This window comes from Podarcis bocagei (assembly GCF_964188305.1).
Source record: "Podarcis bocagei genome assembly, chromosome: 4".
Taxonomy (NCBI): Eukaryota; Metazoa; Chordata; class Lepidosauria; order Squamata; family Lacertidae; genus Podarcis; species Podarcis bocagei.
This window is the reverse complement of record NC_138128.1, coordinates 31,540,744-31,558,811: the sequence shown is the minus strand read 5'-3', so window position 1 is coordinate 31,558,811 and position 18,068 is coordinate 31,540,744. Positions and strand designations below refer to the sequence as shown.

The following is an 18,068-nucleotide window of genomic DNA, read 5'->3' as shown; positions in this document are numbered from 1 at the left end:
AGTGAGCAGGTGAGACTGGAGTTAAGCACAGGACTTGCATCCAGGAGAGCCTGTGGTTGGCTGCCCACATCGCCAGCCACATGGGCTATTCTGCCTATCTGCCGGGATGTCCTCTGGAATGCAAAGGCTTCCTTGTTCATCTCTTGGTCAGGTAGGTGAGGTATAGATTGGCCCTGGAACAGCAGTGTAGCTCCTCCTAGACATGCCTGTTTTCCCTCCCCATCTTCCCTCTTGATTTGCTTTCTGTTTTAGCCCTGATCTCTCACCCCTGACCCCGGTCTTATATGCTTCCTACAAGGTATCTCTGGATTCTGGTTTTGAAGGTCCCAGCTGACTGGGGCTACCTCCTCCCTTACTGGTTGATCACTGGAGGTCCAAGGTTCTCTTCCACCACCCTGGCTTCTCCTAGAGACTCTTAGTGGTGTCCCCATTTCTGCCATTTCAGTGCAGCCTCCTCTCTCTCTCCTCCCATCTTGTAGGCAGGCAGGGGCCAAATGCAACCTTCTCCATTTGGCCCTCAGGACTTTCCCCAGGTCACAGCCACTCTTTCCAGGACACTTTTCCCACCAGCCATGCTTTGCACCTCTAGCTTGGCTGGACTACGCCCTTCAATTTTGAATACGCTCCAGATATGCAAACAACCAACAGCATCTAGAGGGCCAGAGGCACCCTATTTCTGGTCTGCAGTTATATTCTGGAAGGTTTCTGGCCTCTTGAGCATTTATTTGAGGAGCTGCGCAGAGATAGGTATCTAAGTTGGGCAATAAACCCAACAATTCATGGCAACAATGCCATGTGTGCACAAGACCCTGAAATAGTTTCACTGTGGGTGGGGATGGAGATAACTATAAATACCTTCTTAGCTCTGCAAATACATAACTGGCAAATCTGCTTGCAGTGGACATTTCAGTGAAAAGGAGACATGGCCTGAACCTGTTTCCTCTGGACAGAGGAACAGGATTAAGCCTCAAGTATGTAAACAGCAAAGAAACCGCTGTAATTTCAGAAAGCAGAGCAAAAGAATTAGTTTTGCAAGATGCGACACGGCATATAAATGAGTGAAAGCAATGTCATTTCACCTCTCACATTGAATGCTAAAGCACTTGAAGTTAGGGTTAACTCATACAGGGAAGACAATGAGTAAGAAGAATTAAAGAAAAAGCATGCAAAAGAATAGACAACTTACCACAGCCTTGAATAAGACCAAGAGAAGAAAAGAGCAAATTTCTGCATTAAAACCTAATTAGCAGACAGAATGATTCAGATCAATCTGTTCTTTACACACCTCCTCTTTTCATTAGATTAGGGGGAATTGTTTGCCTGGAGAGCACTCTCTCAGAGAGCATGCTTAGTCCCCTGACCCAACTGGTGCATAGCAGAGGCAAGCATAAGCACACAGTACACCAATACAAGCAGGCAGAAAGAGCACGTGCTCCAAGACTACTCTACAATGTACTGCAGAGAGCATCAGAGGCAAGCTAGAAAGCAAAGCCAGAGAGTCTATGAGAAATACAACTAATGCAGGGATGTGGATTTCAGGCCACATAGGAAAAAAAATACATCTTGATGGCTTAAAACTATTTTGCAGTTGTAGTAGGGATAATTTTGGATAACATGACAAACGTCAAGTGGCAGGAGGAATCGCCAGAGAATAAAGGTGCTATTTGTATCCCCTTTTCTCTGTTTCCCATTAGAAAATGTGCATATCTCTTTTATCTCCGAGTAAACAATTGAAATGATGAGACTGGCTATTGGGTCCGTTGATGCCACCAAAGTTGAAAGTGATAGACCTGCCATAATTTTAGACTACCTCCAAGGACTATGAGGTATGTTATGGGATCTCAAATAGGTAAACATGGTTAGTGATCAATCACTTCTGTGTCACCATTCATGGTGCTTCACTGCTGTCATGTTAATTGTATTTGATCCTGTGCATGTTTATTTGGAAGCTGAATAGGACTTACACCCCAAGTAAGCATGCATAGGCTTGTATCTAGATGTGCAGGGAAACAGCCAATTTCTTGTGCAAGGCCCCATCAATATTGCTTATGCACTGCCTCAATTAAATATATATTTATATTAAAGACCTGACTTTTGCTCTGGAGATGGTAGCACTGGTTCACTCCAATCTTCAGCAAAGATTTCAGAATTAGATCCTTAATAGTAAGTCAGCTAGCATCATCCTTAATATCACCCAATATCATCTTGTTTTCTTATTATACTTTCCTTAAGAAGAGCATCTGTGGAACTGTCTTTTAGAAATGTATATGGTATCTGTATGTTCGCAAACATGTTGGAGTCACTCACCTGCCCATAAAATGCTACCCGGTAGTACCGTCCAAATAAGCGCTTCTCAGAATTCACGACTTCTGCCACTTTCAGATAAGATCTATGGATGTCGTAGTACAACTCTGACAGTCTCTGGAGGTAGAAGAATGAATGAAATAAAAATAGGCTTTTTAAAAAGTGAAAGCACTGATCTTCAATACAACTTTGCAGTAAACTTGGGAGCTCCCTGGATCACTAATTTAAGAGGCTTTAGTCTAGCCACATTCGCCATTATAAGCAAAGTGCGTAAGTCCTATGTCAATTATGGGAGTTAATCTCTTCCCACTTGCTCCTTCTGTATATACTCAAAACAAAAGCTGCATTTGAAAAAAAAAGGTTTCACTAATTTTAATTGTAATTGTTACATGGATTTATTAATTATTTTCTCTCTCTATGAACCACTTGTATTGCAGGACTTCTCAAGAGGCTCCCCACACATGTTTGACTCGACCAATGCCAATTTGGGCTCACTGTACGGGCAAGTGTTTAAATGGAAGAGGGAAGGGAAAGGAGAGTAGGCAAGGAAGGGAAAGGGAGAAAGTTGGGCATATTGTCTTAGTTGGAAAACTTTTAAATAAAATGTTTTTCAAAAAAGTGTGCACATTTTGTATTGGGGTTGTCAGGATTTCCCTTCACATATAGCTGAATGCATTGAAAGCCACTTCTCTATAGTGCAACGCCATAGCTGGAGGAAGCAGGCTGGACATGGATAACAGAATTACACAGGCAAAGCAAATTGTTGTGTCTTTCTTATGCCACGAATACCCTCTGTCCTGGGTGAGCCAACAGGAGTGCAGAAAGCTTCTGGCACATTGGTTTTTGCTGTGTGCAGAATTGCGAAGAGTCCAACAAACTCAATTCACATTGAGATGGTCTCTCTGAGCCCTGTGCCCTAGGTGGCTGCCTAGTTGTACTGATGATAGTACCAGACTTGAGTGGAAAAACTGTAGCCTAGAAACTGTCCTCTGCATCACCACCATGCCTTTTGTCACTGTGCATAGGCTATACACAAAGTCTTTAGCCACTAGAGGAGGAATAACATGGGAAAAAGAATGAAAAATGAAAGTATGTCCAACTATGCCATGGCATTTTCCAGGACTCTTCCCAGAGCAACTGCTAGATCTTATTTTCAGCTTTTCTTACCTTGAAGTCTCTCTGTTTTTCAAACACTGCAATGATTGGCTTGTTAACTTCAGCAATGAGCTCATATCTTTCAGATTTCCACAAAAAGTCAACACACAATTCCAGCTGCGACACAAGGATATTCTGTAATCGCACAAGTAAAAAGAATGTTAAATCTGTGTCTTAACACTGTTGGTATAGTTGAAATCAAAGGCCTGGTTTAAGAAATTAGTGAAGCAAGTAACTGAAGCAAACGTCTAAGGACATCTTTGCATCTTACATGCCAAGGCTGCTTGGTTTTGGTAGGTGTGTTAATAGGTGTTGCACCGCAATGTACATGCTCACATGCTGCCACTATCTTTCTTAAGTTGATAGCATGAGGTGACTTATGTGGGCATGTGAATCACTGTATGCAATCTATGAGCACGTCTACTAAATGCAGGTAGTTTCAGCATAGTAAAGGCATCCAAGAAGCTGCCCTAACTTTAAGCAAAAGTGTGGTGTCATAAGGAACATCAGACACAACTGAAAGACCATCCACACCTGCTAGATTATTTATATTGGTTGCAGATCAATCACATAAGGATAAAATCCAACAGACTTTTCTGAGACCCAGAAAGGCTACATGCATGATCAGCTATCAAACACATTGATATAACTAGCTCCAATTCTCCTGCTTTCAGATATATGGGGTGAAAGGATGCCTCTTCTTCCAAAACTGGATACACCCACCAATTTATTTCAGTGCATGCTTTCTGTGGGCAATAGACGTTTCATTTTGGAGCATATAGCTTTTGCTCAAGGTATTGTTTTCTTTCATAGAAAGAGAGGGTCCCTCAACATATTGTTCAAAGTTCTGACAATCCCAGCTTCTTAGAAGATTCTTAGAAGATTTCAGTTCCTTGATGGATGATCCAGCAAATAGCACTGATTTCTCTTCCCAGCTTCCCCCTCTGCTAGTAAACATTTCAATAAGACACTGAAAACAGGACTTTGGGTTTGGCAATTATAAGCCTACCCTCTATCGGGGATTTATCTATCAATTAGGATTTTGTCCTAGGCAAGCTCCACTGAAGGAAATGGGATGTTCTCACTCTTCCTGGTTATGCCTCAGAGAGCACTGTTGAAATTCTATTTTTGTAGATTTTTGTAGATTATTTCTGCTGATAAATTAGAATTGTAGATATGTAGTACTTGTGCTGTGATGATAGAGAACTGTTGTTTTTTTACTGTGGCTTGTTTCATACAGCAACAAAAAGTAGTGTGCAAAAGTAAAATGTAGCTGCAATCCTATGTATGGTTTCATTGGTCTAGGTAGGTCCCACTGGTCATGTTCATATGTCACAGTAAACCATGGTTTAGCACAACACATGTGGGCTGGAAGTAGCCTGAGGCTTACTCTTGTGCTTCACCCTCTCCTCTCCTTCTTGTGTGCTGAGAGGAAATCTTTGGAAGACTTTCTTTCAATTTCCCATAAACATGGTTGGTTATTGCATCTGAACCAGGGATCGTGGATTGCACTAACTATGGTTAGTGTAAACAAGTCAGCTTCATAACCCATATTTTGAAGCTGGTTGGTTTTGAAACTAATCAGAACTACTGACAAGCTAAAGTTGATAAGAAACGGACGGCAAAAGCTTTTGTGGTTCTCCTCCTGGCTAGGAGGGCAGGGAAGAGGTGAGTGTGCAGGCCTGAGGCTCACTCGGGCTTATCCCAGCTCATGCATGTCACACTAAACAATGGTCTAGCATGACATATGAACATAACCAGTGGGACTTATTTCTGAAAAAGCATGCACGGGATCAGGGTGTAAACATTAGCACTGCTGACCTCATTATATGGTGTATCCTGCATTCCAGAGTCTTCCTTCATAGCTCCTTCTTCTTTAATATTTGGTGTAATGTTGAGGAAAGCTGGCCATCCCATAGAAAACAAGCCTTTTTAAAAAAACAAGAGAAAGAGCCCCATGAATCTATTAATATTACACTCTTAAAAAGAAGAGGATGCTACTATAAAGAATGCTTTAAAGAAATGCTGATCAAAAGGACTTTTTTCAGAGCCCATAGGGCGAGTAGAACAAATGGAATGGGGTAATTTTGTGATAGGTTATTTATAAATTCCATTCAGTTCATTAACCTATTGGCAAGGCTGAAGTGTTATGATTGGATGATTCAGGCAAATAATATTCTTATTCAAAAAGCATTATTGAGAAACCTCCCAAATAATTGTATTGCTAATATGGCAAGGCATTTCTTTATTTGGACCATTCATAAATAAACAACGTTCCCGGATTCTTTATAAATAAAAAAAATGCTGACAGAATCATATGCTTTGTGTTTAGTCTGAAGTTATGAAAAGATGAATTGCCTTCCCATCATCCAGCCCCCTTGCCAAGGTGATTTAGGAAAAGAGGGTAGGGCAAGGTGGTGACAATGAATACTGCTGGCACAGAATCTAGCTTCTTTTGAACATGGCCTGAATCTTGGATTGGCCTGAAACCATTTTGAAAGGTTTTGAGAGAACAAATGGTTGAAATTCACATTTGATCCACTCATTTCAAGACTCAGAACTATCACCATAATATTTGTGAGTGGTCACATTTTCTCCCTTTCTCCCCTAAATTGCTTATGATCTTGATATTGCCACTAAATATATTTTATTTTGCTTTTGGAAACAGGAAAAAAATATATCACCAGAATGATGTTACATGGATTTTTTTGAACTCTAATGCAGGAAGAATGGAATTTCACTGGGAAGAGCTACCATGTTATTAGGAGTTTTTTTGTTCTATTAATTTCCTCAACTACGTGGCAACAGTCCAGTTCTAAGGCAATGGATGCATGCCTCCATCTTAGGACTGGGGGTTTTCCACCCGAGGGAGATGTAGATGTAGCTTGATTTACATGCCTTTTCTTTCTCCCATCCTTATTAGAAAGCAAGGCAAGGGAAATGCAACCCACAAGAGTAATGCAAAATGCAGTCCAAGCATAATCTGAACTGAGATAAACTAAGCAACCTACAACAAGCAGTGAGAATTATCCCACTACTGATCCCCACTTCCTTCTTGGATGCTACTAGATCAGGGATGGAGTGCCTCTGGCCCTCTAGGTGGTTGCCATTTGGCTGCAGTTGATGGGAACTGGAATCCAACATCATCTCCAAGGCCACGTGTTCTCCATCCATGTTCTAGATATTCCTTCTACCAGGACTAGAATCCTTGAAACCACTAGACTAAAGGTGGGGCAAGAGGTAGCTAGAACTACTGGATATGGAGGTAGGTGGACCCTACTCCACATACATGGTTATTGGGCACAGGATTGCTGTTGCCCATGGGAAGCTTGCAGAAGTGGCCATGCTGACTTATCATGCCCTGGTGTGTGTTTGTGTGTGTTAGAGAGAGTGACCTTTGCAGGCAACCAAATTTCATTTTCTTGTTTATCTTGGTGGGTTTCCTAAGTGATTATTATGCAGGCATACCCCATGCATACCTTAATGTGGAAAGTCAATGACCTGAGAAGTTGTCTTGGAGTAATCCTTATAAGAAAAATGTATACAGCATTGCAGTAAAAGACTTCTTCTAATTCAGTCTTCCAACCAATGACAGAAACAGAGAGAAGACCTGACACCTCCCAATGTCAAAGAATATAAATATGCATCATGATATTCCCTCCCTTTTCAGTTAATCTCTTCTTCTGTTGAATCTCTGCAATCGGTGTGGGTCAAATGTGGTTGTCTATGCCACATAAACAGATGTGGTTAGAACACTCACTTCCTCCAGTATGAGTTGTTAGTAAGACATTACTATCAGAGAGTTCAGCATCTTCCAGGAGCATACGAGAGGTACATATCTTTTCCATTTTCCAGTAACCTACGATAGTGTGAGATGTTATTAGCATTCTGCTATCTGTATGTGTTAATACATGCATACTTAATGATACACACTAAAGAAATGAGATACAAATGTCCCCCTTCCCAAAAGAGATTGAGTTAAGCTTCATTTTCACACCACATGCAAGGTTGTAACCATTGATTTTACTGGTTGTAGTATCTTACATGGGAAACATTTGAGAAGAGTCAAAGCTGCTTAAAGGATAACTACAAAAGGACATGAATTGCATCAGATTGAAATAGGCGGTCACATTTTACTCTTTGCTGCATCGATGCTAGCCTTGGAATAAAGTTATCTTACCTTTTCTTTTCAGGTATTCAGCAATAAGGGCAGCTATATGGATATAGCACATAGCAGCCTGCAACAAGAAATTGTATGCAAGTGTTAATATTAAGCCGCACAGATTTTCTTTATCCTCATAAATGTCAGGCAAGTGTTTTGCAGAAAGGTAGCCAAGCTTCACTTGACAGATTTATTAGTGTGAATGTTTGTGCAAAACAAGAAACTGATGCTGAAGTCTTTACTTGAGCTAAGCTCCAGTTACCAAGAGATTTGCCTAAAAAGGCTAAGAGTATGGCTAAATGAGAGCATCAGGATTTCAACCATAAAAACAACTATCTGGGTCATGTCCTTGCAAGAGCTTAGAAAATAAAGGAGTCTAAAATAATTTGAACTCTGAATCAGGTTTCTTTTGGGGTGGGAAAGGATGCACAATAACACTCAATAAAGTGCTTGCATTTTAACAAAACAATTGTTAGCAAATGTCAACGGGTGATAATACATGCTCTGCTCCAGCCAGATGTACGGTATTTAAGTCAGACTCATATAGAGTGCTCCTCCCAATCCCTTTTGGATACAAAATCAATCGTTAGTATTTGCAAGTTACCTCTGATAAGTCACCATTTCTAGCATGGATCTTGGCCATGCTTTCTAGCCAAGTCCTACGCAATTCAGGCGTGCTGGCGTATGAATTTGCCAAACTGTACTGCAAATCCACTAGCATCTCGGGGTCCTTCTCATGTTCCTTCATTTGAGCTGTAGCCATCAAAACCGTCCTTATGCGTTTGGTCAAGTCTTTCACTTCTGCTGGGAAGTTGCTGTTCTTTGGGGAGGAGAAGCAGCAGAAGTGTACTTTTAAACTTACAGAATTTCCGTTTCCATGTTAAATCACATACTTTTGGGACAGATGACATAGTGGACCATACACACACTTCAAAATCCTGTGCTTGCTGGCTCTTGCTCCTGCTCATACACAGTTACTGACATCTTTGCATGCCACTCCTTTTTTGTGCATCATCTTTTTTATATAGCATTTATCCTGCAATTCAAAAACCTTGATCATGTGCAAAGTGGTAGCTGAACATCTAGCCACAGACTAGGCAGGTGGGATATGCAGGACTTCCCAGAGGTCATAGGAGTTAACCAAAAGATACTGGGTCAGGATGGATGTGTATGGAGGCAAAAAGCCATGACCCCGGAACAGTTAGGGGAACCCTCTCCAGGAATCTAATACATACTTTGGAAAGTTATTCATTCACTAAGCATTTGGACACCTCTTGAGATACTGTAACACAATTTTGCATGAAGATTATTGAGATCAGGGAGCAGGTTTTTGTCTATGTTTGGATACAACCAGATGTCACTTTGAATCAAGATGGCAGACTGAACCATTGAAAACTGCACTGATTTTAATTGCTGATTTCAAAACTGCACTGATTTTTGATCTCTTAGAATTCTAAGGGAACACTGTTGATGAAGTTACCAGTAGCATACAAACAGTGGCGTAGCGTGGGTTGTCAGCACCCGGGGCAAGGCCAGTAATTTGTGCCCCTAACCCGTGGATTTGCTCCCCCTAACCCGTGGATTTGCGCCCCCTAACCCTAACCCCCAGATGTTGCGCCCGGTGCGGCCGCCCCCCCTGCACCCCCACGCTACGCCACTACATACAAAGCAGACTGAAAAGAGCAACCTCTTATAGAAGGTTTATAGAATTGTAATGTCTGAAGGGACCACAAGGGCCATATAGTCTAACCCTCTGCATGACCATGAGATTCCATGTCTCATGCTGTACTAACTGAGATCTTCAGCTTTCCACTGACATTGATCTATTTTTTCCTAAAGGACCCAGTCCATGTGATACTTACCAGCATTATCTTTTTATTTATTACATTGGTGCCCTACTTTTCAGGCCTGATTAGCTCCCGAACAAGCTTACAATGAATATTTACCAGAATATACAATTTCATCAGACTTTGTACTGATAAAGCAGGGGAGAGGGTGCCCAGGAGCAACTGTTTCAATAGCCAGAAAAATTGGTGTGATTTAGCAATACCCTAAATGATTCTGAACAAATTTCAAGTCAATATTGGGTAATTTATTTACTCCAGAAATAGCTTCAATGATTGCAGTGGTGAAACAAAATACAATTCAGTACCTGCAAAGATATTAGCAGTAGGGACTGGACTGGATTATGCATTTCAGAGTGATTAGAAAATTAAGTATATTTCTTTTGCAAAATATATTTTTGGAAGGTTTTCACAGAAAGGACTAAGATTGTAATAGAGGATAATGTAGCTTAGGACCCATCTATTTATAGTTGTAAGTAATACCAGTCATTTCTTACTTTCATTTGCTTGTCTCCGTTAGCGAAGTTATTTGTAATCGCCAGTGAATGCTGAAACCGGGAGCCTCCAATTCCTGCATCTGCAATCAACTGGCTTACAGCTTTGATGAGCTAAAAAACATTAAAAGAAGGTGTTAGCATAAGTAAATCAAGCTAGCAAGTGGTTATTCCTTAGACGAACTACTAGTACAACTTAATAGACTGCAAAAAGGGCTGTAGTTTAGGGGCAGGACATCTGCTTTGCATGCAGAAGGTCCCAAGTTCAACCATCAATTTCTCCAGGAAGGGCTGGGAATGTCCTGCGTCTGTAATCCTGGAGAGCCTCTGCCAGCCCATGTAGACAATACTGAGCTAGATGGCTCAAGGGTCTGACTTAGTACAAAGAGGATCCTATGCTGACCGAGTTACAAGATGGACAATAGTCCAAGTAGTTGTCTGGGTCTCCATGTATATGCTCAAAGAGGGAACTAACAGCTCAAATGATGGCAGTGCCCCATGCCACATTTCAGAATTATAATCAGGGATATATAGGACACTAAGTGTGTCTCAAGAAGATTTCTATGCTGTGGACTGCATTTCCAGAATTAAACCTGCACCTTTCCAACCAGAAAGTTTCCTTTAGTTTAGAAAGAAAAGTTGAGGTTTGGGGGATTTTGCCAAGGTACAGCAGGACTGGAAGAACAGAAGTGCTTGGGAACTCTATGTGATCTGCACATAGACACTGCTCATCTCTAGACTGAGTCGAGGCAAAAACTAAAACAATGCCATGACCAGGAAATGCAAAAAGTAATCTGTGTGGGATGCTCATTCATCACCATAGTGTTTACTTACCTGCAAATGGGACCTGACTATTGACTTCTGCTTATTAAATTCAAAGTTCTTTCTCATGAAGAAATACAGCAGAGCAGAGGCTTCCATCTGTGTCGACCGTGACCTGTGATTGCAGCACTTAAGAATTTCATAGCAGAATGAGCCACATAAGTCAGCCTGCCCTTGGAAGAATGCTGAAGGGAACTATGGAGACAAAGATACACCTTTGCTAAAACATAAGAGATTTCTTATAACACAAATGAAGCATCTGTCAGTGCTGGAAGGCAATCAAAGACCTCATGCCACTTATAAACTGCCTACAGTTGAGAAGGAGCTAGTCGTGACCCACAAAAAAACACCAACAAGACTATCTGCATGGGCCACCGTGATCTCCAAAGATCATTGCTCAAGGTCATTCTGATTCACCCAGGTGTACATGTCATAGGGATACGACACAAATATTGCTGCATATGTGGCTATCTAACACCTAGCTCAATGGTTGCAAGTGAGCACGAGGCAGGATAAACACTCAGAGAGCAACATGTTGTATAGTTGATGTTTAGTGAAACAGACCTCTCCCTCACTAGAAGTCTTCAAGCAGAGACTATAGACAGTCATCTCTCGGGGATGTTCTAGCTCTGGATTTCTGCAGTGTGTAGGTAGAAGGTTGGATTGGATTGCAGTAGGAGTTGGCTAAATGGGGGTGCCTCCATGAACTCACCTTCAACGGCATCACTGCAGATTATTGGGAGGAGTGAGGCAGCAGCAGGGTTGGTGTGATGCAGCTGTAGCACTGGAGCTAAATGGATGCCCCCACTTGCACCGACTTCACTGCTGCTTCACCCCTCCCAGTACGTTGCAGTGATGCTGGTGATGAAAGGTCATGTAAGGGCTGCTGCCCCACCCTTCAGCTCTTATTATTGATCACGGACTTCTGGAAACCATAGAACTCCCGCTTTCTGCTTGGACAAGCAGTACAACCATAGCCTCAATAACTTCTAAAAACATCCTAAGAACTGGTTGAAGTAGCTTTAGGTCCCAATTTGCTTTTGCTTCTGATGCGATTTCTTCTCCTCTTTAATTTTGATAGGATGTATCTAATATAAAATCTAAATAAAGATAGTATCCAATTAATGATATGAATAAATGAACTGAGATTTCTCTGAGTAACAACATGATCGGCTGAGCAGACTACGGAGAATAAGTAACATTATTCTTTGCATGCCACCTGTTGAGATGAGATTACTGAAGGAAAATGGAATGGAATGAGCAGGAAGAGAGCAACGTTACCATGTCAAGATGGAGCTAACCCCCATAGATATTTCAAGGGAGCATCCAAATCCATTCACTCCAGACAATGGAGTGGGTGGCTCAGATGACTGGAGAAAGGCCATAGCTCAGTGGCAGAGAGAACATGCTTTGCATGAAGAAGGTCCCACATTCAGTCCCTGGGTTCTCCAGGTAGGGCTTAGAAAGACTCCCTGCCTGAAATCCTGGACAATCACTGCCAGTCAGAATAGGCACTACTGAGCCAGATAGACTAATGGTCTGATGCAGTGTAAGGCAGCTTCCTATGCATCTGTACGTCTCCACTCTCCCACTATTAAACAGGCTCCTGACAGTCTGCCACGTAATTGAAAGCTGTTCCTGCTGGGTTTGTCTAATGTTTCCCTTGGCCCTAGAAATATGCCACTGGCGGCGTTACAATATCACACGTTGCGAAAGAAAAGCATTCTCCTCGCATTCTGTTTCGAGTACTTCACCGTAGGGTTCCGTTCAAGGAAGGGCTTGTCTTTATCTGGCAAAAACGTGGCTTTTGAAAATTTGCCGTATTAAGCAATGACTGAAGATGGTGGAGGAAAAAGCTGTGGATGGAACGGGCAATGAGGAAGGGAAGGCCAGTTCAGCTCCATGCTGCAGACATATGAGTAGGACTGCAAAGGCTTCCCACTGGCATCTATCTGGTTGGCAAGCATGACAACAGAGGGTTGGACTAGAAGAGCTTTTGGTCTGATCCTGGAGGTCTGTTCTTATGTTCTTATGTTCAGTAGTCCATGAACAAACACAAGGAGCTTTGCTGAAGAACTAGATTTAAAAAAAATAATGATCCCGGACTTTCTCTCCCAAATAATTCTTTATGAACTCTGATGTTGAATGTTGCCTGGGTATCAAATATTGACTGCTTGATGCTAAAGCTCAATTTAATGCCATATTTGATTTTAATATTTGTTATAAGAAAGGATGTGACTGTTAACAAGCAATGGTCTGCCATTTTAATACTTGGCTGTATTTGATCTTCAATAATATCGATCTATGATCAAATATTACAGCTGACATGCAATGCCTTTGTTGGAACTCTAGCATTTGATAGCTAGCATCTGCTTTTTTTTTTAAAGCAACCAACAGACTGATAACATGTCTATATCAATCAATGTCTGAGGTAAAATTTTGAATCTAAAACACAAATTTCTATGAGAAATTATCTGAAATTGTATTTCAGTACTGATTTCCAGGATGCAACTTGATCACTAATTATGTGGCAGGCATGGTTTCAATGCTGGTTTAAACAACAAACGAGCATTTCTTATCACAGGTGACCCAACTGTAGCAGGGACGTACCTTACTCACAAACAATCTAAGAGCAGCAAAGACGTGCTTGAGGGCTGCTGCAGAGTGATTGATTTGCAGAAACAGCAGGAAGGTATCAAAGACTTTCTTCATCAGTGTGTTCTGGCAATCTGATTGTTGCAGCTGTCTCTGAAAAACGAGCCAACAAACATCTTTCAGTCTTTCAAAAGCTAAACTGCCTGGCTTTCTCTGCATCTGTTTCTCCTGCCCAAATGGGCAAGGCCTGCTTTAACAGAATTAGCAACACAACGTCAAGTCAGCTGCTTCAGTACCACCTCCCAAAGTATATCAAATAATATCTTCTCCCTTAAAATAATTCTGCCTCCCCCCACTTGCTGCCCCTTAGGCCAGGAAGTTCCAGGACTATCATAATAATACATAATGCAAGGTGCATTGGGCCTAGCACATTCCACTTACTTTTCCAAGCATGATTCGTAGATTTTGCCCAGATATGATACCTTTGGGTCATGTCTTTCTCCAAAAAATTAAACTGTGCAACTATAATAGGTTGGCATAAATAATAGAACACTGTGATTTTCATGTAAAACATGATTTTGTCATATGGAAATCATACCTGATGATGTTGAGTAAACAGACATAATAAGTCAAGAATAGTAAGGCAAACTTCCGTGGCAATGTTGGCTTCGGTATCTACGTAGTTCACAATATCTGTTTCATTGGAACCACCTACAACAAAACAAATGTCATGGGAAAATGTATTTGAGGACAACAAGCGCAGACCAATTCACTAATGGCAAGTGCCAACAGTGAAGGGGAGGTCATTTAAACAGCATTTGTGTAAAACACTAGGCATTCTATCACAGTTATTTTTTTAGCTAAATTGTTAAAGATATAAGCTTGAATGAGTTGTTTTAATGGATGCTCTGGAGTAAGACTCATAAAGACTCATTACCCACACGGCAGCAGCTGATATTAGAGCAAAATGCAACATACACCTAGGTCTTTTGTGCTTACTTGCAATGGTGCTGTCTATCATCTGCAGGAGTTTAGGGTTGGAGAAGGCATTCTTGCCACGTATTATTGGTAAAGTTTGAGATCTGTGGTGCTTGTGGACGTCACCGCTGGAGGCAGAATGTATCCTGCAAAATGAGAAGTTAGAGGGTCTTGCTTAAATGTTACATACTGTGTCCCAAAAGTTCTTCATTTGCTTCAATATATAGAGTAAGATGCCAGTTTCTATTTGACATATTCCATTTTCTCCCAATATGAATGTAATGAAGCAAGGAGAAGTAATGGGCAGCAAAGTGGGATATAAAGCTCACGAGAAAGATTACTTAGCTGAAATTTTGTACACATGTGTTAAGTAACTTTAGGGACTTGGGTAAACTGGCAATTGTCTCCTCATGCTTTGCTGCAGCAATAACAGAAGGGGTTCAGGATTGGAAAACTGAATCTTGAGTCACAGACTCTGCATTTTTGTGCACAATCTTTAATGGTGTTTTATGTCTTATAGTTACAGACTGCCCTGATATATTATTGTATAAAGCATATGTGGTATTAATATGGCTATACTTATTTTTTTCTTTTTAAAGCAGATGATTATTGTAGGGCTACAAACCACCACCCCCAAATCATGGCATCACAACAGGGCACCAACAGAAGGAATTTAAAATATTATTATTATTTAATAATTAAAAAAAAATGGGAGGGGGATGTTGATAAGCCACAAAAAACCCAAAAAAACTTCTCAGGGAGGGGGATGTTGATAAGCCACAAAACCCCCCAAAAAACTTCTCAGGGGTAAGTTAAATGTAGCCCATGTATCCATTCCTGCAGATAAGCATATCTTTCTTTTATCAGAGGTGTAGGCTGGGGCTTCAGCAGCAGAACAGATTTCGTAACAGCAGAACTTCCAATTAATAAAGCTCTCAAAAACAATCAGAAGGAGCACTGGCAATTATCAAGATTCTCTTAAGATACAGCCTTCTAAGTCTTGTTAAGTTAAAGGCACAATGGCAAGAAAAAGACCAAGTGATTGCTTTGGAGAGAGCAGAGTGAAGCAGTGGGTTAAGAATTTGCTGCAGTACACCTCATTGCTAGGCCTTTGTTTTGTTGAGGCGTCAGGGTCGTTTTCCTGTAAACATGCCGCAATACAATGGCCCAGTGAAAGGATTCATTCAGATCTGTAAAGTGAGATCAGGGCTTATTCTGGAGCGAGAAGCAAAGGAGTGCATCATTCCCCCTCATGCTTCATTTGGTCCAGCCATTCGCCATGACACAAGGCTATTATACTGGCAACTGTTGAGTTTCAGTTAGCTGTGAATGAACAAAGTGGCTCTCAAAGAACCATGGGATAAAAATATAAATGTGTCTTAAAGCCTACAAGCAGAGCAGATTCAAAATGTTCAGTCCTTAACATTAAGATGCATCTCACTGTCTTCAATGAACCAAATAACAGCACAACAGGGATTTTAATCACAATACCTAAGGATTCCTAAAGTCAAAAAACCAATAGTGAACTGGATCGGAACCCATCAACATCTCCATCTTTTACTTTGAAGCAGCAACAGGAGGCTCTGAACTTTTTGCAATGCTGGTGTTGGAGAAGGAGGATTTCCCCTCTTGATTAATTTATGATTGCTCAAAAGTAAGCCCCATTGAATTCAATAGGGCTTATATCTCTGTAAATGAGATTAAGATTCTACTCTAAATCACACATCTATCTAAAAGTACTAAAACTCAACAACGGGAGGTAGTGGAAGATACAGGTACCTCTATTCTGTTAATAACAGCTTGCAGAAACAAATCTGGAGAACTTTGATTTTAAGTAAAAAATGAAAATATTGGGGAGATGTAGCCATGTATAGCTCAGCCCTTAGATTCACTGCACACTGGCTGCTTTGCCTGTGGTAGGTCTACATGCAGATCACAAGGCAGAGCTGTCATGTCCAAGGAGCTGTAAGCACAAAGCAACCTATTTCACAGCACTGAGGCGACCCAGATGCCAAACTGGCTGGATCTATTAGCACATGGGATGAACTGGATACAAGATAAACATGACAAAAATATTGTGGTCATGTGGCTTGTTAGATTGAAGTAACTGCATGAAAAAAATATAGAGAAAAAGAAGAGGAGCATGGGATAGGATTACTGTTGACTCCTTTTAGCTTGGAATGAAGTTAAAAGCTCAGTAGCAAAATGTATCTTACCATTGGGGCAGAAGCCCAGAGGTCTGGCAGGATGAGTTAGAGCCTTTCAGGGTTCCATTATTCTGTGTTGTTTGAGCAACCTTAAAAGCAGCAGCAATTTTCCTAATAATAATAATAATAATAATAATCTTAATATGCTTTTATATAATCAGCCTTATTGAACACAACAGGACTTATTTCTGAGAAAACATGCATCGAGTTGCCCTTTTTCATATGAAAAACACAATGGGCAAAAGATAATAAAAATACCAATAGTTTGTTTTCATTTTATAACTGCTGGAAATGTAGCAGACAGAACAGCTCATTGTTGCTGCTGGAAATGAAAAACAAACCATCATCATATTGCCAAGGAAAAGTGTGTGCCTGATCCTTGGCAGCTGCAAAAATAGCCTCATACTTCAGAAATAGTGGCCAAAAAATGAAGAGGCAAGAAGGTATTGGATTGCAAACGCTGCAAAGTATTATTGATCCCTTTTATACTACCTGTCATAGGAAAAGTCAACTGTTAAAAGCAACATGCAGCTGCTAATGCCATCAAATTAGAAGTTTTGCACACAGGGACGAACCCTCCTTAAGTTTTTTTCATGTACCTAATTACTTATCTTCTTGGTAGTAACAAGGGAAGCAGCATTACTTGGAATCCTACCAGCTTTAGTGCATTTGGAGCTCAGCTTTCTGAGAAAAAAGCCAGTCTGGATTGAACTTGTACACACTGATATTTGGGTCATTCATTTACATGCCAGCTTCAAAGTGTGTTTGAAATTTCATCTTGCCATATGTTATATAACTAAAGCACAACTTACCTCACTATGTTTCGTTTCCCAAGGTATCTGAAATTTTGGAAGCAAACCCTGAAAGAAAGAAAAAGTGAGACTCTGATAGTTTTTGTTTGATAGTACAGGGATGGTCAGGCACTCACCTGAGCATAAAGTCAAAAGTTTGAACAGCAACAGGGCATGCACACCCTCTTCCTTGCATGTGTCCATCCCCTAAGTCTCCAACTTTCTTCATACTGTTCAGAGAAGGTCTTGTAGGGGTGAGGAACCTTGGTTTAACAGGGTCCCCAATTGCACAAACAGTTCTACTCATGTGCAAGTGAGTGCAAGGAGAAGCCCAGGCTTTGCCTCTGGAATATGGCAAAGGTCAGGAACTGAGTGGGGTGCGCCATGTGCATTGGGAGAGGGGGTTGTGTGCATGCCCTCCCCACCACACTTTCAGCATTTGCATGTTCAGGTGAGTGCCTGAACACATCTTATATAACAATGCACGTACACACACTTTACACTGAACCATTTTTTTCTCTTGCCAGGAGTATGGCACTGCAGCAAGACCAAGCTTGCATAACCACATCTAGCTTACAAGACATACAAACCACCTTTCAGCTCAGGTTTTCCATGCCTTTGGAAGCAGACAGGCCAGGAAAAGGGAAGCATTGGGAGTCATGATTGACCCCCAATTCTGAGCAGAAGTCACTGGACTAGACCTCCCATCAGCCCGT

General features: G+C 41.2%; 1 protein-coding gene across 13 annotated transcripts in view; it reads right to left on the bottom strand.

The window, feature by feature from the left end:
- DOCK10 (dedicator of cytokinesis 10) overlaps positions 1-18,068 on the bottom strand; it is a 214,440-nt gene that overhangs the window by 11,192 nt on the left and 185,180 nt on the right. For 12 of the 13 annotated variants that reach the window (XM_081192469.1, XM_081192475.1, XM_081192476.1 and 9 more), the window contains 13 exons: positions 17,374-17,421; positions 16,571-16,672; positions 14,376-14,500; positions 13,975-14,087; positions 13,392-13,529; positions 10,794-10,976; positions 9,963-10,073; positions 8,226-8,441; positions 7,640-7,697; positions 7,220-7,318; positions 5,281-5,387; positions 3,472-3,594; positions 2,308-2,421 (listed from right to left, as the gene is read on the bottom strand). In XM_081192469.1, coding sequence (XP_081048595.1) covers positions 2,308-2,421; positions 3,472-3,594; positions 5,281-5,387; positions 7,220-7,318; positions 7,640-7,697; positions 8,226-8,441; positions 9,963-10,073; positions 10,794-10,976; positions 13,392-13,529; positions 13,975-14,087; positions 14,376-14,500; positions 16,571-16,672; positions 17,374-17,421 — 1,537 coding nt within the window. The remainder of the gene's footprint in view (positions 1-2,307; positions 2,422-3,471; positions 3,595-5,280; positions 5,388-7,219; positions 7,319-7,639; positions 7,698-8,225; positions 8,442-9,962; positions 10,074-10,793; positions 10,977-13,391; positions 13,530-13,974; positions 14,088-14,375; positions 14,501-16,570; positions 16,673-17,373; positions 17,422-18,068) is intronic. The other variant, XM_081192471.1, reaches the window with a different exon arrangement.